The sequence below is a fragment of the Juglans regia genome, chromosome 9 (assembly GCF_001411555.2).
Source record: "Juglans regia cultivar Chandler chromosome 9, Walnut 2.0, whole genome shotgun sequence".
NCBI classification, from domain to species: Eukaryota; Viridiplantae; Streptophyta; class Magnoliopsida; order Fagales; family Juglandaceae; genus Juglans; species Juglans regia.
The window spans coordinates 21,483,161-21,508,902 of NC_049909.1; the positions used below are offsets into that span (position 1 = coordinate 21,483,161).

General features: G+C 32.7%; 1 protein-coding gene and 3 long non-coding RNA genes across 8 annotated transcripts in view; 1 reads left to right on the forward strand and 3 right to left on the reverse strand.

The window, feature by feature from the left end:
- Positions 1-758: 758 nt before the first annotated feature.
- LOC108984808 lies at positions 759-2,828 on the reverse strand. The gene is made up of 3 exons (XR_001995083.2): positions 2,362-2,828; positions 1,352-1,443; positions 759-1,033 (listed from the first exon to the last, which is right to left on the reverse strand). It is a non-coding gene; the product is annotated as an uncharacterized LOC108984808 (long non-coding RNA).
- Positions 2,829-6,767: 3,939 nt separating this feature from the next.
- LOC109005771 (probable leucine-rich repeat receptor-like serine/threonine-protein kinase At3g14840) overlaps positions 6,768-25,742 on the forward strand; it is a 47,442-nt gene continuing 28,467 nt past the window's right edge. Inside the window, exons 1-24 of one of the 5 annotated variants that reach the window (XM_035693724.1) lie at positions 6,772-7,065; positions 7,203-7,371; positions 10,033-10,104; positions 10,198-10,269; positions 10,376-10,447; positions 10,540-10,611; positions 10,798-10,869; positions 11,014-11,085; positions 11,191-11,259; positions 11,491-11,565; positions 11,896-11,979; positions 12,201-12,272; positions 13,295-13,360; positions 13,950-14,027; positions 14,112-14,150; positions 14,326-14,423; positions 14,527-14,909; positions 15,060-15,255; positions 15,692-15,826; positions 15,998-16,116; positions 16,246-16,456; positions 16,610-16,847; positions 16,994-17,144; positions 17,450-18,030. In XM_035693724.1, coding sequence (XP_035549617.1) covers positions 6,972-7,065; positions 7,203-7,371; positions 10,033-10,104; positions 10,198-10,269; positions 10,376-10,447; positions 10,540-10,611; positions 10,798-10,869; positions 11,014-11,085; positions 11,191-11,259; positions 11,491-11,565; positions 11,896-11,979; positions 12,201-12,272; positions 13,295-13,360; positions 13,950-14,027; positions 14,112-14,150; positions 14,326-14,423; positions 14,527-14,909; positions 15,060-15,255; positions 15,692-15,826; positions 15,998-16,116; positions 16,246-16,456; positions 16,610-16,847; positions 16,994-17,144; positions 17,450-17,848 — 3,108 coding nt within the window. In that variant the 5' untranslated portion in view covers positions 6,772-6,971 and the 3' untranslated portion in view covers positions 17,849-18,030. Of the gene's footprint in view, positions 7,066-7,202; positions 7,372-10,032; positions 10,105-10,197; positions 10,270-10,375; positions 10,448-10,539; positions 10,612-10,797; positions 10,870-11,013; positions 11,086-11,190; positions 11,260-11,490; positions 11,566-11,895; positions 11,980-12,200; positions 12,273-13,294; positions 13,361-13,949; positions 14,028-14,111; positions 14,151-14,325; positions 14,424-14,526; positions 14,910-15,059; positions 15,256-15,691; positions 15,827-15,997; positions 16,117-16,245; positions 16,457-16,609; positions 16,848-16,993; positions 17,145-17,449; positions 18,031-25,742 lie in introns of those variants that run through there. The other 4 variants (XM_035693727.1, XM_035693726.1, XM_035693725.1 and 1 more) reach the window with 4 other exon arrangements.
- LOC118349389 lies at positions 19,072-21,074 on the reverse strand. Its single transcript, XR_004802367.1, has 3 exons — positions 20,781-21,074; positions 19,769-19,860; positions 19,072-19,449 (listed from the first exon to the last, which is right to left on the reverse strand). It is a non-coding gene; the product is annotated as an uncharacterized LOC118349389 (long non-coding RNA).
- The window catches only part of LOC109005789, a 104,542-nt gene continuing 100,978 nt past the window's right edge, over positions 22,179-25,742 (reverse strand). The window contains exon 4 of the long non-coding RNA XR_004802369.1: positions 22,179-22,243. This is a non-coding gene — a long non-coding RNA (uncharacterized LOC109005789). The remainder of the gene's footprint in view (positions 22,244-25,742) is intronic.

Below are 25,742 nucleotides of genomic sequence, written 5' to 3' on the forward strand. Positions count from 1 at the left end.
AATAAATCCCAGTAGTTCCAATTGATGATCATTACCCTTAAATATATTATTATAAGTTTTACAAATTGATGTTCTGTTTGATCAAAATATCAGAAGTTCAAATCAAAATTAGGCGAGTCAAAGCTATATCTATGATATTGGTGATGTGGCACCTATCACACTCCATTCATGCATAATGTCCCTAGCTACAACAATGTCTTTAGAAACGGAAAAGAGATTATTGAAGAGAAAATGTGTTTCTTTTGTCTTCGACTAGATTACCAAATACACATGATCATCATTCATGTGTGTGATATATATATATATATATATATAATTCTGCATCAATATTCTTTCACACCTTTCAAGTAAGACTGTTCATCCAGGTTTCAGCTCAAGAATCCGGGTATATCCAAACCGAAACCCGGATTTCAAACCCAAGTGAGATTTTTGAAACTCGAAAATCAGGATTCAACATTGTACCCGTTTTTTTTTTGGCTAAAGCCTAGGGTTAAATGTTATTTTTTTTAAAAGCAAGTAGTGTTAAAAAGCATATTCGTTTTTTTTATTATCTAAAAGCCTATATTTCAAGAAATCATGTTGAAAAGCATAATAGCATTGAACATTTTCGATAATAATAAACATATATCTAAATAGAAAATTAAATTTTATGTAAAAAATAAGTAAAGTTAGAAACTAATTACCTTTTTAACTAAATACATGTAAAAGAAAATATATACAATGTTCATAATGTAAAATGCATGCAACACAATGCAATATTCACTACATATTACAATATTTAGTATTTATACATTACATTACAAAACACAAAATTACAATATATAAATTATAAAACACAGCTTTGGAAGAAGATTATTGGATAGGTGTGAGCGGAAACACATCATCTAACAAAGATTGATGGATCTCTGTCCCCTCTACTTCAAATATCTTCCTGGTATTGTTGTTGTGGTTAATTTGCAAGACATTGATGTAGATGAACATCTGCAGACATGTGGTAAGGCATCAGTGGCAGACTAACAATTTTTTGAATCTCCTAAAATCACCAAACATTTTACTTAGCAAGGAAAATAATAATAATAAAATATGCAAGTGCATATTCACAAGAAAAATGAAATGAAGAAGTGAAAATTAACCACAAATGATTTAGTTCAACTATTGCAGTAGACTCTAATTCCAATCTCAAGTAGTCTTAATAAAGAACCCATATTCATGTCAGGAAAACCACTTCAGTCTCAATCTTGAAACCATTACATATTAAAGGAAGCAGAGTTATCTTTCATACCCCTCCATGCATCCACTCTTTATTCTCATTCTTGAAACCCTTAAAGAATATTGAAGTTTAAAAACTCACCCATTTAGTGTACATTGACTTGTTAGATCAAACGTGAACAAACTTGCCACATAGTCCTTACAAGCAGCAAGAATGTGATCCCTTCTTACCTCCTACAAGCATATTGTGATGAAAAATAAACAAATGGGTCATATGCCATTATATTTTATTTTATTTCAGTCATTGAGTACATGTCACGCAAGTTGTAAATTCATTGAGATCCATGTTTTCTACTCTAGGCAACCAAATGAATAAGAGACATAGAAAACATTGATGTCTGGTTATCTCCATAACTCATCCACACAAACCAAAAAACCATGAGCAAAACAGACCCAGATAAACTACTTGGGTAAAGGTGGAGCCAAATAAGAAAATAAAATCTTGGAGCTAATATTAAAGCAGATTTCAAGTTTTTTTTTTTCTTTCTCTTGGACAAAAATCGTTGATTGAATCTACACACAAGTATTGTAACTAGATAGAATCATATTAAAAAAAAAAAATTATCCCAGAAACCAAAGGAGTAATTCCACCCCTGCATCGTAAATTAGCATTAAGTGAAGGCCAAGCACGCAGATGGCTGCACCAAATAACTGCCATAGAGAGAAACATATACTTCTCCGGATAAAATAACTACAGACTACAAATCTCCACGAGTTAGAAACAAACTACAGATCTCCATGAGTCAAAAAACAAGCTCCAAAATGCCATGCTGGATTATGCATCCAAATCTACAGATCTCCACGAGTCAAAAGCTACAAAACCCAAAAAAAAAAAAACAACCCATATTGTAAAACAAGAAAAAATCGAGCAAAAGTTTTATTTTTATTTATTTCATAAGTGACAAAAGTTTATTTTTTGTTTCTCTTCTGCATACAAACATCACTATAGCAGACTCAGATTTCTAAACACATGCAATTACAGACATAGCACATCACTACAACAACGCATTTCAAACACAATGTTCACAACCCAAAACGAAATAATAGCATCAACACAGAGAGAAAGTGTGTGTGAAATGGAGAAAAACTAACCTTGGATAGTAGAAGTCGATTACGGAGTGAAAAACTAGAAAACGATGGCCACGAGGAACAGATCTTCGATTGGTAGAGGAAGAGTGACAAGAGGATAGGGTTTTGGCGAGAGAGAGAGAGAGAGAGATGACGGTTGGAGGGGGTGGGATGGATTTTAACCCTAGCATAAAAAGACTTGGGAGGGGGGCTGGTCGATTGGTCGTTTTTATCATGGATGAGTGTTTTTAAGTAAGACCCGGGTACCGAGTTTTAAATCCGATATCTGGGTTTTAAAGTCAGATATCTTGGCGTTTAGATCCTTTTATCAAGGAGAACATTTGTTGCTTTTATATCTCTGTGGACGATTTTCAACGTCGATTCATCCTGGAGATAAGCTAATCCCCTGGCTATTCCCAGGCATATCTTATTACTTGTAGGCCAATTCAAGTGTAGCTTCTGCTCCTCACGACCTAAATTGGGAACCAAAATAAAAGGGAGAGCTTTGGGTTATGTCTTACTGGTCTCACTCTTTAAAAAATAAAAAAGGGTGGATGCTAGTAAAGGATTTGCCAAAAAGAGCACAGGCAAGACTATTGTTTTCCATGTATTCATATATAGGTAATAACTGGTTTCCTTCGATACAGCATCCAAAGTAAAAGCTTTACTTTGTAGCTTCCCTTTCGGAAGCAAAGACCATGGTACTTAAGTGATAGAGGGGAAACTCAGGCAGTTTGGTAGAAGTCTGGTCCACTCACATTCAAGGAAAATGTATTCGTTGCAAGGTAGGAAGCCTCATACTCCCATGTAAACCCCTGTACTACCATAAGCCCATTTTTTAGAAACAGAACTAAAGTGCAACCCTCCCTCTTTGGTTAAGTCATCTACAAATTCATTCTCCTCAAAGTTCATCTCTTGCCCTCCACAATTAATAAACAAGGAATGATCTGCGGATATAGAAGTAATCGCGTCATACAATATTTACTCGTAAGCTACTACAATTCATGAAAGCACAATCATATATGCATCAATAGTTACAACTTGCTTTTCCAGAACAGGGGAGGTCCTTCTTCAAACACCAACGACTCTTAGAAGTTGAGAATTCAGGTTCAGTCAAATAAATTTGGTCAAAATGCGATTAAAACAAGCAAAATAAATGTGTCTTAAAATGGCACAGAACTTACAAAAGGAGGTCCTAGTGGTGGTGCGGTGGCCAGAGGAGGTGGAGCTCTGCCGTGGGTGTGGAGAACCCGTGCAAGAGAGAGGTGAATTTCGTGGGAGCAAACGGCAGGGAGATGGAGGCCGAGCTCGCTGGAGGGGGATGGCCGGTGGGAGGGGGATGGCCGATGGGAGAGGAGGCTACTGTGGAGGTGGTGGCGCTGGAGGATGGCGCACGGTGGCGCAACAATATCAAACCCATTCGGGCTGTGCATAGCCGAGAGAGAGGAAGAAAGAGCGTGAGAGAGGGAGACCGGTGTGGGGGGACTCGTCGAACTGAGGCGGTGTTGGTGGAAGAGGTGGTGAGGCTCACCGACGCACGGCGGCGTCGGGCTGGGCAGAGGAAGATTCGGCTGGGAGAGGGGCAACGTACCGCGTACACGTGAGCTGAGGGAGGAGAGAGAGAGGGGAGGGAAAAGTGAGGGAGAAGGAAAAAGTTATAGGTGTTTATCCAGTTCATTCGTCTTGGGGTCTTCAAAATGATTTAACAATAAAATATTAAAATACTGATTTAAATGTACATAAATATTAATTTAATTAAAAATATTGAAATAAATTAAATAAACGATGAAATTTTATTAAATATTTTTAAGAAATTAATCTCAATCCTTCATTTTAAATTCTTAGATTTGATCTAACAATAGAAATTTAAACTTTGATTTAAACTAATTTAAAATTTAAATAATTAATATATAAATATCATATTATACATAAACTATCAAATTTAATTTATTAAATACTAATCTTCCATCATTAAATAAATGATAAGATTTTACTGAATATTTTTAAGAAATTAAAATCATATAAATAATTAGAGTCTTAACATAATTTAAATATAATAATATTCTTAATTAACTAAATTAGGCAAACGTGCGTGGGGAAGGAGAGAGAGTGACAAAGGAAAAGTGGGGAAAAATGTTAGTTTTTAGGTTTTAAATTCCAATCATTCATATTTAATTTTCAGATTTAATCTGACGAGAGAAGTTTAAATATTGATTTAAATAAAACAAATAATTAAAATATAAATATTCTATCATACACTTAAAATTAACTTTAATTTATAAAATATTAATTTTTCATCATTAAGTAAAAGATAAAGTTTTACTGAATATTTTTAAGAGAATAATATTATATCATACACTTAAAATCAACTTTAATTTATAAAATATTATTTTTTCATCATTAAATAAATAATAAAGTTTTACTGAATATTTTTAATAAAAAAAACTATTTAATTAATTTAAATTTTTAATATAATTTAAATTCTATAATAAATTATGAATATGAATAAATAATAGTTTCACTCGTATATATTAAATTATTTTAATATTAAAAATTATTATTTATTTATTTATTTTAATTAGGGTAAAGGTAATTTGCACGTTAGCCACTGCTAATATATATATATATATAGACACACACAACAGTAAAGTATTAAGGGTGAGAAAATGCTTTTACTTTTATATAAAAGCAGTTGGAAGGCGAAAAGTCGTTTAAGTACGGCCGTAAATGGATGGAGATTTGACTACAGGGAGGAGGGGGTTTTACGTACGAGTTTAATCCTTCTCCAATCAGTCATTTGGACCATCGATCTTGGATTTTTTTAAAATATATTCTATCGTAGTCACATGGTTTAGAACCACCACCACCACCACCGGATCGAATATCTTAGGATGGAGTCGTGGTATATGTACATATTTTATGCATTTATTAAGTGATAATTTTATTATCGTATTTTTTTAATTTAAACTTTAAATTTTAAAATTTTCTTGATTTTCAATAGCCAACACATTAACATATTTTCGAATAATTTTGTTTGTTTTTGTTTTTGTTTTTTTTTTTTACAATACGAACGTACGTACAGGCAAAGACCGTGCACTCAAACGAGAAAAGTCGTACGTTTTTCATTTGCGGCAGCGCCCACAGCTATGAACATGCTTCACTAAACAGGACCAATACTATGAACAAAGAGATAAATCAAATAAAACAAACAACCCAGCCTACTTTCTAATATTATTTCCTACATTTCGTGTTATAAGATAAACCTCCCTTTGTTTAAAAAAAAAAAAAAAAGGATAAACCTCCCTTGTCCAATCTATGATCCCTTGCAAGACTAGTAGTTGCCTACCTTTAATGCAGCTTCGTACAAAAGTAATCAAGCAAGCTAGAACTTGAAGATCATGACTGTGCATGGCCCACATGATTAAATCAAAGGGGAGGCATCAGTGTATCATGCATGCATGTGGCCTCCGGAAGACTTTTCTAACCTGTCTCGACCTGTGGATGGTGGCTAGGACATAACAATTAAATATCATTGAATGCTTTATTTCCTCGAACCAGCTTCTGATCCCTCGATGTCATACCTTTTTTTCTCTCGGGGTAAAAGATGTCTGGGAGCTCTTTTATATGCAACTTGGGGCAGATTTTTATGAAAAGCTGTGGACAACATCGGGTTGAGAACCTGTGGTCCTTCATGCAGCCACGCGGGCAGGTGCTCTGTATATATACAAAGTTGAGAACTGGTACGGATACAGCCAGAGTTCAATAATTTTTTTTTTAAAAAAAGAAATCGCTATTGAGATAGTAATATTTAAAATATAAAATAAATAATAAAATTTATTTCTTTTTATTATTTTAAAATTTTAAAATAAGTGATAATAGAAACTTGACAGCTTTATACTTCAATATTTTAAAATGATTTATACATATTTCAAATAAATAAATTTTGAACAAATCTTTATAAAAAAAATTAGTATAAAAAAATTAATTATTTTTTTAATAAAATATACTTTTTAATAAAAAACAATTTAAAATTATTTATTTAAAACTTATACTTAACATTACTTATTAATTAAATATTCAACTTGTCATACTCACTCATTGAGTAAGAGTTTGATTTATATGTGAAGATGAATGTTAAGGTATATAATAGATAATAAAATTTATATCTTTCGGTCAATTTAACTTTTTTTATTTTACAATTATATGTATCGACAAATAATGTTGAAGATTAGTCACGATTTCTCAATTTTAGGCAAGAATAATTTTATTTAGCATATCACATGATATAATTTTTAATTTTTTTTATAATAAATATATAAATGAGTGATGAGTAAAATAATTTAATTAATTTAATAAAAATAAAATATATATGATGTGCAGCGTGGGATGCTGATTAGGTAGGAAATAGACAATATCAAAGGTCACAATCTGTCTCTCTGTCTCATTTGCTCGTTTACCACCTGCGTCCCCTTTTTATTTCACAATCTGTCTCTCTCGCTCTTTCGCTCTCTCTTCCTATCTTTCTCCAATCAGAGGTCCTTCCTTTCATTTGCTGATCTTCAGTACTACGTACTTTCACTTGCTAATTGGGTATGTTGTGAAGTCGTCCATGGTATTTTCATCGGAAAATAAATATGTTCCTTTTCCGACTTCTTCTTGCTTCAACCGTCATGACCGTCTGCTTTACAACGTTCGCTTCCGGAGCCCTTGAACTGCCGGATGATGAAGGTATATACACACACACATATATCAAAGCCTTTTTTATTTTTATCGATTAACACACATATATATATAGTCCGTTAATACAGGAGTGAATTTGATTAGTTGGGTTTGCTTAATATATAATTGTGGAGTTTAATTTACAGTGCAAGCTTTGGGTGTCATATTCAATACGTTGGGGAAGAAGGTCTGGAACTTCTCTAATCCATGTAATGGTACTGTACCACCATCGGCCATAAAAGAGGATACTGCTGCTGTTAACTGCAGCAACTGCGTCGTGAATGGCATTAACGAGTCATACCGCGTTGTGGGCATGTACGTTGTCATCTCTCTTTCTCTGATCACCTTAATGACGAGCTGTTTCATAAGTCTCAAATTAGAGATCAGTTGTTAGATGTATGAAAAATAAGTTTATAAACTTATAACACGAGTTAGCGTGATATGTTTAATTTATTTTACAATAAAAGATATTTTATAATTTAAGGTGTTCATACAGTACTTGTATAAATCAATCATTTTTCTTAAAAATAATTGACCAAATAATGCTTTTAAACTCCCTAATTACTTGACATGACTAGGTTAAAGAATAACAACGTCTGATCATTCACAACTGACAATTTTAAAATAAAATCGTATCTATTTCTTTAAAATTTTAAACTCATGAAATCAAAAGTGATTTTCAAAATAATATTTTTAAAACATATATATTTTATTTCATAATTAATAAATAATTTATTTTTCTTTTGATTGCTTCTCACTTATCTCAACTCTCAAGCGGTGAAGTTGAAGGTAAGAATCATGCTTGCCTTCAAACAGCTGCACGCTTACATTAGAGAAAGGATCAAACACATAACACTTTTTATAATATTTTGTATAATTATATTTTAAAATAAAGAATATTTTGTAAAATATCTCATAAAAATATTCTGATTAAATATAATTGTGAAATATACAGTGAAATTAACGATTGCTTGCCCAATCATGAAGTGAGACACCGACACCAAATTACATGCATGGTCCTGAGTGTTAGCATACCATAACTTTTTTCTCGATATCTTTTGATTCTTTTCTTTCACTAATTTTGTTTCTTTGAGCTGTACAAGAATTGACCACATGATGTTTATTCTCGCGTTCACACACGTTCACCTGTCAGATCTCAGAGTCTGATTTGGGTACTGATTGACCACCGCGTTTCTCCAAGTTTTTTGTATTTCGTTGTTGACTTAATTATAATTTTTTAAAAGATAAACATGACTATGCATTTAATTTTGGATGATGCTAATCGACCGATGTCCCAACCGATGGTCAATCGATAAATTGCAATTGCAATTTCAGTTTTTTTTTTTTTTTTTTTGTTCTTTCAAATAATTTTTTAATTTAATTTTTTTTAAAAATATATAAATTCAATAATATTCACTTTCTTAAACACTAAAAAAAACTAAAAAAAAAAAAAGAATTGATCAAAACCATCGGTCCTTCGTCGGTTCAATAAGCATTAACCCTTTAATTCTTCTTACGAAATAGTAATTCGTAAGTACAATTTTATTAAGTTTAATGTCAAAAATATTATTTTTTGAGTCATTTTATTCTCAAATCCACACCATTTACCTTATTTAAATGGTAAAATTTAATTTGTAAAATTTGAATTTTAAAAATTTTCTTTAAAATTAAATCAAGACATGTAAACATTTTAATATGTGTTATTACATCGGCTTATAAAAATAAATTTATTTTTTAACAAAAAAGAACTTTTATTTTTAATGGTTAACTTTAGTATAAGTTGCTATGATGCCTTTTCACTGTAAGCTTCTTTTTGGGTAAGAAATATATCTTCATTGGTTTTCATCTTTTTTTATTTTTTATTTTTTTTATGCAAGGGGTGAGGTGTTTCCAATCTAAATTTTTATTTTGAGAACAGTCATGTGTCATCAGGTCAATCAGATTTTTATCTTCTTTTATTTATTTTTTAATACAAGGAATGAGAAGTTTTGAATTCTGATTTTTTATTTAAAGAACGCATCATATGTCATCCATCCATTAAACTTTCATCTTTTTTATTTTTTATTTTTTATCTTACTTCATTGGCTAATTATATATGCTATCCGATTGGATTTCACATAACCGCAAACCCCGCAACATTATATCGGGGAAGTTTTAAAATTTAAAATGCATTAATTGTATCACAACTCCAATTGGTTTAGATGGGCTAAAAACCAAGTCCATACTTTAAAGAGCAATGCTAGGTACAGTCTCTACTTGAGGACTGCATGTGCAGGCTTAAGCTATTTTAACTTTAAAATTTTATAAAATTACAAAATTATCCCTCCTAAAATAATGTTTTCTCTCATTTAAGCATGTGCCTGCACATGCAGTCCCCACTTCAGAACTACAAATAGAATTTCTCTACTTTAAATTGAAGATAAAGGTTTTTCTTTCTTAGATAAATGTAAAAATTGGTTAAACTATATATTACAAAATAGTTTCTTTATATTGAGATGTGTGTTAATTGTTCATTATAGATTTTGTCATAATCAATTATACCTTTTAATATGATATATTTTAAATAATTATATATGCAAATAGTGAAATCATTCCACGCATGTCACATAAAGTATAATTGTATTTAATAAAATTAAAGATGAATTCTTCATCTTAAAAAAGAGTAGTGATAGAAAAATATTTTACAACTTTTTTTTTAAATTGATAGCATTTTTATTAAATAATGATACTTAAGCTTATTTTATTAAAATGTCCTCTATTTAATATAAAGACGTTATGAAACAGTACTTGTAAAAAATGGTTCTGTTTTTATTATCATTTTCTTGTGATAGAAACATAATTGTTTTACAACTTCGTTTTAAATTGATGACATTTTTAGAAATAATGATGCTCCTACAGTTACATTATGTTTTATAAAAACATTTTTATTTTAATCATTTTCGTTTAAAAGCAAACGATTTTCTACTGGAATTTCAGAATTCTCAAGGGACAGAATCTACCAGGCACTCTTCCTCCAGATTTGGGGAAGTTACCTTGCCTGCAAGTACTGTAAGTGTATTGTACGTGTATTGTTCTCTTTCATTAACTAACTTACCTATATATTAAAACTCATTTCTTCATCTCCTTCTGTCGTATCTGTAGTGACCTTTCTCGCAACTATCTTAACGGTTCAATCCCTTCAGCATGGGGCTCCGTGAAGCAGCTCGTCGATATGTAATCCCACTCCCTCTGATATTCATGTGTCTATTTAGGTTAACGTTGTTCTCATGCGTGCGCGTAGCTGTACGTTATATATTTAAGATATGGGATCTTATCGCAGTTCCCTCTTTGGAAACCGAGTAACGGGTTCTATCCCCAGAGCTTTTGCAAACATCAAAACTCTCAGACACTTGTGAGTGTCGATTACACCCACCTCATTTTTATATTTGAAGTGTTTTTTTACAGGATTATTGTTATTGAGGATTTCGGTTTTCTTCTTCGCAGGACGGTCGCGTTCAATCAACTTTCTGGAAATCTTCCTCCAGAGCTTGGGAATATGTCCTCCATAGAAACACTGTAAGATGAGTTTTATATTCTCAATTGCGAGTTCCATCTGATCTCTTATTTTCGGCAAGAATTACTTGGATTGGATTTTGCAGAAAAAAAATGTTGAATCCTGATGCTCATAATTAAGCCATTGGATGGATTATTACTTTTGCAGCTTGCATATTTTATATATTAATCTGTTGTTTTCGATCGTAGTAAACTCAGCTCGAATAGTTTTACTGGGGAGCTACCTCCTTCATTTGCAAACTTGACCTCATTGACAGATTTGTAAGCTTCTAATTATTTTTTTCTATATATATCAAGTTTTATTTTCACGTGCTGAAATTATAAGTTATTAATTTTTGCCTTTTGATCATATACCTATGACACTTTTTTTTTGTCTTGTCCATCAATGATCAAACGTAAATGCAGTCGAATCAGCGACAATCAATTTTCTGGACAGATTCCCAATTATATTCAAAACTGGAAAAATCTTACTACACTGTGAGACTTTATAATATATTCATTTTTTGAAAAGATTTTGTTGTTATTATAATATATTCCTTATGTATTATCATGACTCATAAAATCCAAATATGGCAACAATAGATACATTCTGGCAAGTGGTTTGAGGGGACCAATTCCTAGCCTTGATCTTTTGAGAAACTTAACTGACTTGTAAGTATGAATCCCTATTCTCACAACTATATATAATATAATCCTCTCCGAATATACACTTTAATAAAATATATATATATTTACGATAAAAATAATTTATTTACTGTGAGAGTTGACTCATTTTAATAAAAAATTTTGATTTTTATCGCAAATAAGGTATAAATTTTTCTTAATTTGCAGTGATATATGATTTGAACGAAGTACTGTTCTTTGTTGAATTTTGACATACAGAAGAATCAGTGACTTGAATGGATCTGACGTAACTTTTCCACTGAGAAACATTAGCGTACCACAATGGCAAACACTGTGAGTTAAATATATATATATATATATGAAAATTTTATACATCATATTATCATCTTACTTTTATCTTATTAAGTAAGATGTGACGTATTTATCACCATTAAATGATAATTTATTACATATTTTTTTATCATTTAATGATGATAAATGTGCTATATACTATTTAGTATGATCAAAATAAGATAAGAGTGTGATGTATAACATTACTCATACATATATATATATATTATATGTTTTGACCGGCTGGTAAATATTAATTTTCCAAAGTAACAATCCAGCTTATATATATGGCTACTCAAGTTTTACATACATAATTATTTACTTTTTTGCAAGGATATTGAGAAATTGTAATCTTACTGGACCGCTACCCGATCAAATATTCTTACCTCCCGGCGGGAGAACGGAATTTACAATCTTGTTAGTATAGCACTTCTTGATCATCTTCCACTATTTCCCTTTTTCTGATATATATTTTAGAAACCATGCAGCTTCGTGATCGATCAAATTAATACCTTGATTGAAAGAAAATTTAATTGTACGGCCGCTGGAAAGGACCGGGAGTTGTTTGCAAAATCTTTTAGGGTTAATTCTATATATTTATTTTCTAATTCAGTTAGTTATAAATTCTCCTCATGCAGAGATCTCAGCTTCAACAGTCTACGTGGAGAAATCCCAAGCAGCTTTAAAGGTCTAAATACTGTAGACAACATGTAAGCAATATTGTAGAATGGATTTCATTCAACATCACGTGGGCAGGTTTGGGGCATAAGTTGATACACAAAATTTTCATCTGATCTTATTTTTTCTCATTTTATTTTATTTCTAAACATAATTCAAATACAAAATTTTTAAATTAATTATTACAACTTTTTCAAACTTTTAAATAAAATATAAAAAAAAATTTCAATGTTTTCAAATTCTCAAAAAAAAAAAAAATTATAAAACTATTTTTATAATATTTTAACTTTATAATATTTTTTATTCAACTATTTCTCTCTCATTTCTTAAAATTCAAAAAATGCTCAACTCAAATTATCTCACTATTATTCACAAACTATCTTACTACAATTCATAAAATTTTCATCTCATCTCACCTCCAAACCTGCCAGCATGGGGATGTAAAAAGCCAGCTGGCTATTATTAGAATGAGAAATGATTTGTACAAGTCCTAAATAGACAACTCTCATACAAGCCCTTGTAAAAAGTGGACTCCATATTAAAAAAGTGTAAAAAAAATTATTCTTTATTAATGGGACTCATTATTTTACAAAAAGCTTGTATGAGATTTGTCTATTTTAAAATTGTGAGGATTTGTTTGAGAATAGGTTTTGAGAAATGATTTAGAAAAAATTGAATAATTTTTCTTAAATAAATATTGTATAGACGTTTGTGGAAGTGAATAAATAAATTTAAATAAATTTTTAAATATTATTTTTATTTTTAAATTTTTAAAAATTGAATTGATTTTTTGTATTTGACTAAAAAATTAGGTAATGATTGATATTTTTAGCCTTTTTAACGTATGTGCACGATGAAAGATTTGCATCGTGAGGAGGTACAGCATTGTCTTAACTCATCACATCATAAATACTGATTTAGCCATTTCAATGGTGATCTGTTCAGAGATTTGCCTCACCAGGGACAAGTTTACCCAATGAACGCTGTAATAAAGCACAAAACTACGTACGTATATAATGATCGATGCTGACTGGTTAATACTGATTCTGTACAGATACTTAACCGGCAACTTGTTTACTGGACCAATACCTGATTGGATACTGAATTCAACAAAAAAGATGTAAGCTAATACTCTGCCAAATTCCATATTTATATATATTTGAGCTTAATTTCTTGGAATATTGCGTACGTGTTAGGCTAGCATTTAAGACTATAAAATTAAGAAATTATCATTTAAGACTATATTTTAAAACTTGATTTCTAAGCTCATGAAAGAAGAGTTCTTAGATCTAGCATTTGAAAATTCTACATCATAAATACACTACTGATCAGTATCACATCCCAACTTAAAAAATGGATGAAAGAAAAAGTGTTCTCACTGAAACCGATCTAGTTCTGCACAATTTTGCCAATTCTAATATCTCATTTTAAATTCGAGACTCTTATATTTGTATTGCTGTATTAATATCTCACTGGTTTCGAATCGAAGGTTGTTTTGGTATTTGTTTATGTGATTAGAAGCAAACATAATTATCATTTTAGGCAGTATTTGCTAATCTTTTGGACAATATATAATACATTGAATATGATATCATCTTTCCAAGAATTTGATCGATGATCTATCATGTATAGTAAAAGTTCTGATGATCTGATCATGCTACATCAGTACGGAAGATGATATTGAAACACGTTGCTTCTTTTGTGTGCAGCGATCTTTCATTCAACAATTTTACAAATGAAAAATCGAACATATCATCATCAAGTTGTCAAAATGATGGGGATCGCCAGTAAGATCGACTTTCATCTAATAATGAGACGCACATGCATGCATGGTCACATATATATTCTCACTGAACTTTTATTTTCCTCAGCATCAACTTGTTCAAGAGCTCTTCGATGGGCAATGAAACGTAAGTATCAACTTCACCTATCGAAAACATGTTTTGTAAATTTTTCTGAGGTAAAATTTCTTGTGATATATTATCTATGTCATATGCAAATCCAATTTCGTCGATGTTATATTAATGCTAACTTGTTGATGTTCTGGACCTTCATTGTACTACGTACGTATATACCGGTATATAGCATTCTTTCGTGTACGAGGACTAGCTTACCGCGTTGTTCACAAAGTAAGTTGAAATGTCATATACTTCCTCTAAATTCTCGTGGCCTGTTACAATTGGGTCAGTAGTGTTTCATCCTAATTTGCTTTTCCTTGTCTTGGTGGATGAAGGGATTAGGACCAATTATATTTATATGATGCTAAAATGTTGCTTTTTGTCACAGGGTCCACGCGGCTTCATATAAATTGTGGTGGTAAAGAATTAGTAGATGTTAATGAAGGTACTGTATATGATGCTGATACAGATCAAGGGGGACCTTCAAATTTCTTCCTTACAAAAGATTGGTCGTTTAGCAGCACTGGTCACTTCATGAGCCCTATTAAAAAAGCTTACATTTTGCCAAATTCGACCGAACTAATCTCTACGGACACGACCGATCCAAGACTGTACATGACAGCACGCTTTTCTCCTCTCTCTCTTACTTATTATGCCTTTTGTTTGGTAAGTGGGAATTACAGAGTAAGGCTCCATTTTGCGGAGACAGTATTCACTGATGATGAAACGTACAGAAGCTTAGGAAGACGTATATTTGATGTTTACATTCAGGTTAATTGTTATTACCACATGATACTTCCATGCAGCATCTTCTTTCTTAACCAATTTCCTGTGTTAACATATATTATTGTTAGCATGAAACAATTGTTAATGCATGAATATGTAATAAATGGATTCGAACATTATATATATATATTGTAGGGAGAGCGAGTGCTGAAGGATTTCGATATTGTAAAAGCGGCAGGTGGGGTTCGTAAGCCATATACACAAAGTTTTAATGCTAAAGTGACTAATAGTACCCTGGAGATCCGTTTCTACTGGGCTGGGAAGGGGACAACTGATATCCCGTCCCCAGGAGATTATGGTCCTCTTATTTCTGCCATTTCTGTGGATACCGGTAGGTTTTCTAACCGTTGAATATTGAGCTCTGGCATTCACTTCTAATAGCCTCGTTTGCTCACATATCTAAGCTTTCGATTTTACTTGTTTCTGTGGATAATTTAAGGCAGCATGATGATGCTTTATAAAGAGTTTAATTTCTTTACGGAAAACATTGATGGGTGCATGCCAAACTCATTAAATTCCATCAGTTCGTTTTTTTAATGGTGTTCATTTCAATGTTTTCCTCTTTTCGGAAAAAAAAATCATGCAAACCATTAAAATCTCAAATTAAGTAGTGGAAGAAAACAATTGTGTTTATTTCTAACTTTTGAAACTGTCGGTCATATATTCCTCAATGGGATGGTTGATGAATTCTCCTATCAATTGCCTTGACGTTCATTTTAAACTACAACTCCTAAATATATATATATATATATATATTTTCAATGCAGACGCTTCAGGCCGTATATCTGTAGGAGCAGTGGTTGGAATTCTCGTTGCCGGAGCTTTTGTTATAATATTATTTGTTGTGGCTATCCTCTGGTGGAAAGGCTGTCTAGGACAGAGATCAAGTGCTACAGATCATGGTAGTTTCGAGGCAATTAATATTGTTATTATCAATCAATTTTCCTAATTCCCTACAATCAATAGAAGTTTCATTAAAATATTTTCATCTGTATCACGAGGAATGTTGAGAATTCTTCAAATTTCCCAAGCATATCTAGTTGCCTATCTAACTTGGCATGCACCTTCCTCAGATTTAAGAGACCTAGACCTGAAAACTGGAACATTCACCTTAAGGCAAATCAAAACAGCCACAAACAACTTTGATGAGGCGAATAAAATTGGGGAAGGTGGTTTTGGTTCTGTTTATAAGGTATGCCAGAGAAAATAAGTTCTTTTGATTGATGCGAGTTGAACTCTATCTTCTTAACAATAGCTCTTTCTTTTTGAAGTGTCATTGTTTAAGCATGAAAAGAAGTTTATGTTTTCTGTATGCGCGTAGGGCCTTCTGTCTGATGGCACTATGATGGCAGTCAAACAACTTTCTTCCAAATCAAAGCAAGGAAATCGTGAGTTTTTGAATGAGATCGGCATGATTTCTGCTTTGCAGCACCCTCATCTTGTAAAGCTCTATGGATGCTGTGTTGAAGGAAATCAATTGTTGCTTGTATACGAGTACATGGAAAATAATAGCCTTGCTCGTGTTTTGTTTGGTAAAATTTTATCTTCATGCACGAAATTGCTTTGTTTACTTGTATCATGCGTATTTATAACATGCAATCAATGATAACGTACATGCATGTATCATGTACGCATAATGGTAATAATCCTTATTAAATGCTTTCTTTTGACTTGATTGATTGAAGGGCCAGAAGAATATCAGTTGCAATTGGATTGGCCAACAAGACATAGGATTTGTGTTGGTATAGCAAGAGGTTTGGCCTATCTCCATGAAGAATCAAGGTTGAAGATTGTCCATAGAGACATCAAGTCTACCAATGTCTTGCTTGATAAAAATCTCAACCCTAAGATATCCGACTTTGGTATGGCCAAGCTTGATGAGGAGGATAATACCCACATCAGCACCCGAATTGCTGGAACTTAGTGAGTTGTATTTTATAATGAACCTAAGACCTTTGTTTTAAAAGAAAAAAAAAAAACAATTAGAGATGATAATTGCCTTTGATTATATAGCAATGTTTCAAATTCCTGATGTTGAGAATGCCACATGTTGATATGTGATTTTGCAGTGGTTATATGGCACCTGAGTATGCGTTGCATGGTTATTTAACTGACAAAGCAGATGTTTACAGTTTTGGAATTGTTGCCTTGGAAATTGTTAGTGGGAAGACCAACACGAGTCACCGGCCTAAGGGGGAATCTCTACATCTTCTTGATTGGGTGATTTGAATCACTTTTTTTGTCTTGCATTTCTTGACTCTCTTGTTTAGTTTTATTTTCTTGTGTTTGCTAATGTTAAAAATGTGGACTAGCTAGGAAAATATTTCACAACAAATATAAAATCCAATTGCCACACTTGCAGAGCAAGAATGAAGAATCAACTCCGACTTCTACCATCTGTTTCCACTTTTTTTTTTCTAAGAGTCTACAAAATGGCTTATTTTGACTTGTTACTGATTTCTCAAGTCAAAATGAGCCATTTTTCCTCTATAATTGGCAGCTTATTGTTTGATCTGTTTATGCAGGCACTTGTTTTGAAAGAGAAGGGAAATTTGTTGGATTTGGCTGATCCAAGATTAGGCTCAAAGTACAACAAGGAAGAGGTTATGCGCATGATTAATGTGGCTCTCCTATGCGCTAATGTTTCTGCATCAGTTAGGCCTACCATGTCCTCAGTGGTGAGCATGCTTGAGGGCGGTGCTGTTATTCCTGAGTTGGGTCCAAATTTAAGTACCGTAGATGATGAAATGAAAGTGAAGGCACTGTGGGATCATTTTCAAGATAAGAAAGAATCGAGTAGGGGAAATAGCCAGACCCAAAGTGTATCAACGGATGACCAATTCACCGGTACCTCATCCACATCCGGCGCCGTTGATCTATATCCAATCAATATGGATTCTAGTTATTTGGAGAAAAGAGTTTAGATAAATGATCAATACTACTCTTCATTCTTAGAGTGTCAAGTCTTTAATCGCACTAATTGTTGCGGCATATTTTAAGTACTTGTTGCATATATAAAGTATGTGATACTGATTTGGGATTATATTTGAACTGGGACATAATCTTTATATCATGTTTTACAATTTACATTTCCTGATTTTCATGTTTAATTTCCCCATTGATATTGCATTCTGATTAGATTTTGTATATCTTGTTGGTCCATAAAATCAAAAGATTTATAGCCATAACTGGCAACTTTTGTCGCATTGCCTTCTGATTTTTCTGGATTATAAGATAAACAAAATATTTATGAATTTGAAAAATACATAAATTCTACTTAAACTATCATTTAATTTCTAAATCACTCCTGAAACTATAAAATAATATATAATTAAGAAAAACTCTACTCATGAAATGTAGTGTGGCAGCCAGCCTTTACATGCAATCAAATCCTAACATGGACCTGCAAGTACTGATCATTACTATTTACCCCTAATGCGCACCAAATATATATATGTACATAGAAATATTTAGAAAAATAAATCCCAGTAGTTCCAATTGATGATCATTACCCCTAAATATATTATTATAAGTTTTACAAATTGATGTTCTGTTTGATCAATATCAGAAGTTCAAATCAAAATTAGGCGAGTCAAAGCTATATCTATGATATTGGTGATGTGGCACCAATCACACCCCATTCATGCATAATGTCCCTAGCTACAACAATGTCATTAGAAACGGAAAAGAGATTATTGAAGAGAAAATGTGTTTCTTTTGACTTCGACTAGATTACCAAATACACATGATCATCATGCATGTGTGTGATATATATATATATATATATATATATATATATATTTCTGCATCAATATTCTTTCACACCTTTCAAATAAGTGAATGGGTTTCAGCTCAAGAATCTGGGTATATCCGAACTGAAACCCGGATTCCAAATCCAAGTGAATCGGGATTTTTGAAACTCGAAAATCAGGGTTCAACATTGTACCCGTTTTTTTTTTTTGGCTTAAGCCTAGGGTTAAATGTTTTTTTTTTAAAGCAAGTAATGTTAAAAAGCATATTTGTTTTTTTTATTATCTAAAAGCCTATATTTCAAGAAATCATGTTGAAAAGCTTAATAGCATTGAACATTTTCGATAATAATAAACATATATCAAAATAGAAAATTAAATTTTATGTAAAAAATAAGTAAAGTTAGAAACTAATTACCTTTTTAACTTTTTAACTAAATACATGTAAAAGAAAATATATACAATGTTCATAATGTAAAATGCATGCAACATAATGCAATATTCACTACATATTACAATATTTAGTATTTATACATTACATTACAAAACACAAAATTACAATATATAAATTATAAAACACAGCTTTGGAAGAAGATTATTGGATAGGTGTGAGCGGAAACACATCATCTAACAAAGATTGATGGATCTCTGTCCCCTCTACTTCAAATATCTTCCTGGTATTGTTGTTGTGGTTAATTTGCAAGACATTGATGTAGATGAACATCTGCAGACATGTGGTAAGGCAACAGTGGCAGACTAACAATTTTTTGAATCTCCTAAAATCACCAAACATTTTACTTAGCAAGGAAAATAATAAAAAAAAAAATTTGCAAGCGCATATTCACAAGAAAAATGAAATGAAGAAGTGAAAATTAACCACAAATGATTTAGTTCAACTAGTGCAGTAGACTCTAATTCCAATCTCAGGTAGTCTTAATAAAGAACCCATATTCATGTCAGGAAAACCACTTCAGTCTCAATCTTGGAACCATTACATATTAAAGGAAGCAGAGTTATCTTTCATACCCCTCCATGCATCGACTCTTTATTCTCAATCTTGAAACCCTTAAAGAATATTGAAGTTTAAAAACTCACCCATTTAGTGTACATTGACTTGTTAGATCAAACGTGAACAAACTTGCCACAGAGTCCTTACAAGCAGCAAGAATGTGATCCCTTCTTACCTCCTACAAGCATATTGTGATGAAAAATAAACAAATGGGTCATATGCCATTATATTTTATTTTATTTCAGTCATTGAGTACATGTCACGCAAGTTGTAAATTCTTTAAGATCCATGTTTTCTACTCTGGGCAACCAAATGAATAAGAGACATAGAAATACAGACATAGAAAACATTGATGTCTGGTTATCTCCGTAACTCATCCACACAAACCAAAAAACCATGAGCAAAACAGACCCAGATAAACTACTTAGGTAAAGGTGGAGCCAAATAAGAAAATACAATCTTAGATCTAATATTAAAGCAGATTTCAAGTTTTTTTTTTCTTTTTCTTGGACAAAAATCGTTGATTGAATCTACACACAAGTATCGTAACTAGATAGAATCATATTAAAAAAAAAAAAATTATCCCATAAACCAAAGGAGTAATTCCACTCCTGCATCAGAAATTAGCATTAAGCGAAGGCCAAGCACGCAGATGGTTGCACCAAATAACTGCCATAGAGAGAAACATATACTTCTCCGGATAAAATAACTACAGACTACAAATCTCCATGAGTTAGAAACAGACTACAGATCTACAGATCTCCATGAGTCAAAAAACAAGCTATAAAATGTCGTGCTGGATGATGCATCCAAATCTACAAATCACCACGAGTCAAGCGCTACAAAACCCAAAAAGAAAAAACACCCATATTTTAAAAAAAAGAAAAAATCGAGCAAAAGTTTTATTTTTATTTATTTCATAAGTGTCTAAAGTTTATTTTTTGTTTCTCTTCTGCAGACTCAGATTTCTAAACACATGCAATTACAGACATAGCACATCACTACAACAACACATTTCAAACACAATGTTCACAACCCAAAACGAAATAATAGCATCAACACAGAGAGAAAGTGTGTGTGAAATGGAGAAAAACTGACCTTGGATAGTATAAGTCGATGACGGAGCGAAAAACTAGAAAACGATGGCCACGAGGAACAGATCTTCGATTGGTAGAGGAAGAGTGACAAGAGGCTAGGATTTTCGCGAGAGAGAGAGAGAGAGAGAGAGAGAGAGATGAGAGATGACGGTTGGAGGGTTTGGAGGGGGTGGGATGGATTTTAACCCTAGCATAAAACGACTTGGGAGGGGGGGCTGGTCGACTGGTCGTTTTTATCATGGATGAGTGTTTTTAAGTAAGGCCCGGGTACCGAATTTTAAATCCGATATCCGGGTTTTAAAGTCAGATATCTTGGCGTTTAGATCCTTTTATCAAGGAGAACATTTGTTGCTTTTATATCTCTGTGGACGATTTTCAACGTCGATTCATCCTGGAGATAAGCTAATCCCCTGGCTATTCCCAGGCATATCTTATTACTTGTAGGCCAATTCAAGTGTAGCTTCTGCTCCTCACGACCTAAATTGGCCCATTGGGAACCAAAATAAAAGGGAGAGCTTTCGGTTATGTCTTACTGGTCTCACTCTTTAAAAAATAAAAAAGGGTGGATGCTAGTAAAGGATTTGCCTAAAAGAGCACAGGCAAGACTATTGTTTTCCATGTATTCATATATAAGTAACAACTGGTTTCCTTCGATACAGCATCCAAAGTAAAGCTTTACTTTGTAGCTTCCCTTTCGCAAGCAAAGACCATGGTACTTAAGTGATAGAGGGGAAACTCAGGCAGTTTGGTAGAAGTCTGGTCCACTCACATTCAAGGAAAATGTATTCGTTGCAAGGTAGGAAGCCTCATACTTACCCATGTAAACCCCTGTACTACCATAAGCCCATTTTTCAGAAACAGAACTAAAGTGCAACCCTCCCTCTTTGGTTAAGTCATCTACAAATTCATTCTCCTCAAAGTTCATCTCTTGCCCTCCACAATTAATAAACAAGGAATGATCTGCGGATATAGAAGTAATCGCGTCATACAATATTTACTCGTAAGCTACTACACTTCATGAAAGCACAATCATATATGCATCAATACTTACAACTTGCTTTTCCAGAACAGGGGAGGTCCTTCTTCAAACACCAACGACTCTTAGAAGTTGAGAATTCAAGTTCAGTCAAATAAATTTGGTCATAATGCAATTCAAACAAGAAAAATAAATGTGTCTTAAAATGGAAAAGAACTTACGAATTGCTGTCAAGAGATAAATGACTGGAAATCAATTCCTGTATGACTATCAAACTAAGTTAGAACAATGCAAGAGGAATGAATATGTCAGTCGTGTATGTATAGATTAGCATGGAAATAAGAGAAACTAATATTAGATGTATTTTCTTCAGTCTTTGACAGGACAATCTATGATTAGTGAATTAAAGAATTAAAGAAACTTACACGGGTGACTGTACTCTGCAACTAACATCAGGCGACCCTGAAAAATTGTTGTAAGATATATCCCTGCAATACAAAGAAACATATCATCATTGAGTATAGACAGATTTACAGCCAAATAAAATGAAAATTCTCAGCTTAAAGGAGACTTGCAACTTATTTGGGCTGTTCAAAAGCAAGTGAATAAATAGCATACTGCATGAAATTAAACAGGATTTCAGCCTGGACATAGAAAAAGAACTTCACAAGTAAAAACATCTCGAGAAGTAGAGTCATTTTAAGCAACTTACAATTCTTTCAAAGCTTTCAACTCTCAAATATAATCTGGGATTGGACCAGTGATTAAGCAATTTCTAAGCCACCTGAGGGCACAGCACAAGAGTAAGAGCATAAAAAATAAACCACAAAGTTGTCACAATAGGATTAATCGTCGTAGAAAACAACGTAAATATATAGAACTTACAAATATTTCAATTTTTTCAAATTTTGCAAATCAGGTAATCCAATACTTGATCCTCGAAAATCAGATGTACGTCCTCCTGAAAAACATAACAGATCAGTAAAAATAATTGTACCATCTTTTACATTTCCCAATTCTAATCAATTTCCAGTACAGGAACATGTACTCACAGTTCAGTTAAGTTTGTCAAACCGGATATGTTAGAAGGGATGGGGCCCTTTCCATGGACGTGCCTTGCATATCACTGCAAACAGAGTTCTTAGATAATAAAAAAAGATAAAAAAAAAATTCAAATTCATTTATCAAAGAGGGAAAAGATGACAGATAAAAGGAATGAAGTACAATACTCAGAGTCTGTTAAGTTCCGTCCAATTCCCTATAAAATCAGGTATTTTCCCTGATATTCTGCTCCCATCTATCCTACTGCAGAGTGACTTAAAGCATTATATTTGAATGATTGTTCCCAAAAGATATAAAAAAACCGAAAGAAGTGCAAGAAGTACATAACTAGAATGACTGCAAAGATAAAACACCTGCATGGAAAATAAAAGATATAAAATACAAGGGAATTAAGGGAGGATGAAGATTGCATTATTACAGTCTTTTCAAGTTGCTCAATTTTCCGAGGCTTTCCGGAAGAGGTCCACTGAGTTGATTATCTTCCAAGACCATGTTAAAAAAAATGCAACTTCAACTGTAATCCAAGTTATTAATCTTCTTTCAGTTCGACACAAAAATTTAACTCAGGAGTACTTACAGTTGCTCAAGTGAAGTAATGTCACCAATTTCCTTTGGAATTGTACCACTTAGCCGGTTTCCCAGAAGAGACCTGCAGAGTACCAATTACCTTTACAAACTGACCAACCCATTGACCCTTGGCCAACACCTGCATGGAAAATAAAAGATATGCTTTCGTAGATACAAAATGCAAATAATTACTCACAGATTGACAAGAGGGACCGAGCTGAGCAAAACTCACACTATTTAATGGAAGAAACTTCACTACTTAGTACTCTTTCTGAACTTCGAATCATTGGAAAAAAAAGGATCCCAATATTCCATGAAATTTTGTCAAAATCTATCGAAATATTAACGGACTTCATATATTCTAGAATTTAAAAAAAAAAAATGTGGTGATCTTCACTGATAATGCAATTTTAATGGACCTGTTTACTAAGCTGGTTTTCGAATATCCCGTAGAAATGCAATTTTCCTATTGTCATGGCCCTCATCGGTAGCTCGCCTGGTATATATATCGCATCACCATTTACCGTGTTTATAACCATCTATCTCTAGCTTTTACAATAAATAATGCTGTTGTCTTTTAAAAGTTCTAAGAAAAACCAATTCAGATCCTATGTCAAATTTCCTAGTCTCTGGAACGCAATGGCCTATCCTCTAATGCACCGAGAACCCATCATAAGTCTCCATGATCAAATCATCAAGACTCTCAAATGGCAAAATAGCAAATTACTCGTGATGCAATGAGAGCTTAGTTGAGCAAGAAGTGTTGGGTTTTTAAAAATAAAAAATCAAAGTATAAATGATATGAGTCGACGTGATATGTCAAATCTAGTACTGTACATTAAAAGAGTTTTAGCTAACCTATTATGTCAAATCATATCATGTCAATTTATATAGATTATTTTTAGTACAGTGTTATTGTGCGGCTTGCACATTACCGTTATAAATGACCACCTGATGTGGATTGTCGCATGGCATAATATTAATTAAAAAAAAAGAAAGAGAAAAGTGGTTGAATGAAATCAGCCAGATGAGCGACAGAGGAAGAATCCTCGTGGGTACATCGCCCTCCACTCGCCGTCCCATTGTCGTACCATTGCCGTCACGTCTTCTTCCCATCCTGAAAATATTCACCATTTTCCTGAAAGATTGACGTTCAATGGGATCTTATCAAAACTTGGTTCATGCATGCACTTGTCAAAATCCAACCAGAATTTATGTTTGCTAGCTGTTTGCTCTTGATTTTGGAATAATTAAATAAAATTATTCAAGATCAAAACTACTCATTTTGTGTTAAAGGGAGCCATAAAAAATGGAATCTTCTTTGGGTCGTCAAAAAAGCATTGCATTATGTGATAAGATTGAACATAAGGTTTACTTTAACTTCATTTTTTCCCCAATATTTTTAAATATAAATGAAGATGGACGGATTTGGGAGAATAATGTCCGCAATGATATAAAATAAAAGCGGATATATTTGATACTATATGTATATGAGGTCAAATCTCGTATTGACCAAAAGTAGTGGTTTTAGATATGAAAATAAATAATCGGTGAAATGAGAAGAGAACACGAACCAGCATATATGTGGAGTTCTATCAGTGCTCGACTATCGGTGAGGTGGATGGATTTTTGCTCAACTGTCGGTAATTGCTGCACTGGTTTTTTTTTTTGTGAAGGACCAATCGACTGCTTTACACTCAGCAGATTGACTCATTGACCCACCAAATCAACTGTTGAAATTCTTTTTTTCGGTGAGGTAAGTGTTGTTGCTAAAATCTCCGGTAAGTGCTGCAGTTTTGTCAATGGTCGACGTCATGAGGAAGGGTGGCAGGTGGATGGAAATTGGGGGTTAGGGGTTCGGTTCAGTCTTCACAGTTCGCACACATAGTCAAGGACTCGGGTACGAGTCACGTGAATCCCTATAATTTTTTTTGTCTTTACCATGCCATATGAAATCGTTACGTCAGCTACCACGTCAAGCGGTCATACGAAGCGGGCATATTGAAGCGGCAAACTAGCATTTCTCTTATTTTTAAGGGAAACAATTTTTCGCTAGCTCTCTCATACAGAAAATTAGACCTCGTTTGTTTTAAAAAATATCTTATTTCATTTTATCTAATTATTATAATTTTTTTAATTTTTAATATAAAATAAAATAAATAATTTAATTTTTTTAAATTTTAAAATAAAAATAATATTAAAAAATATATTTTAATAATATTTTATTTAATTTTTTAATTTTAATATCAACTCATCTCATCTTATCTATAAAAATAAAGAGGCCGTGCGCATGTTTCTCTTACAGTTGTATTAGATTAGTAAGATTTCCGAATTCAGCCAGTAGGACTCCACTTAAAG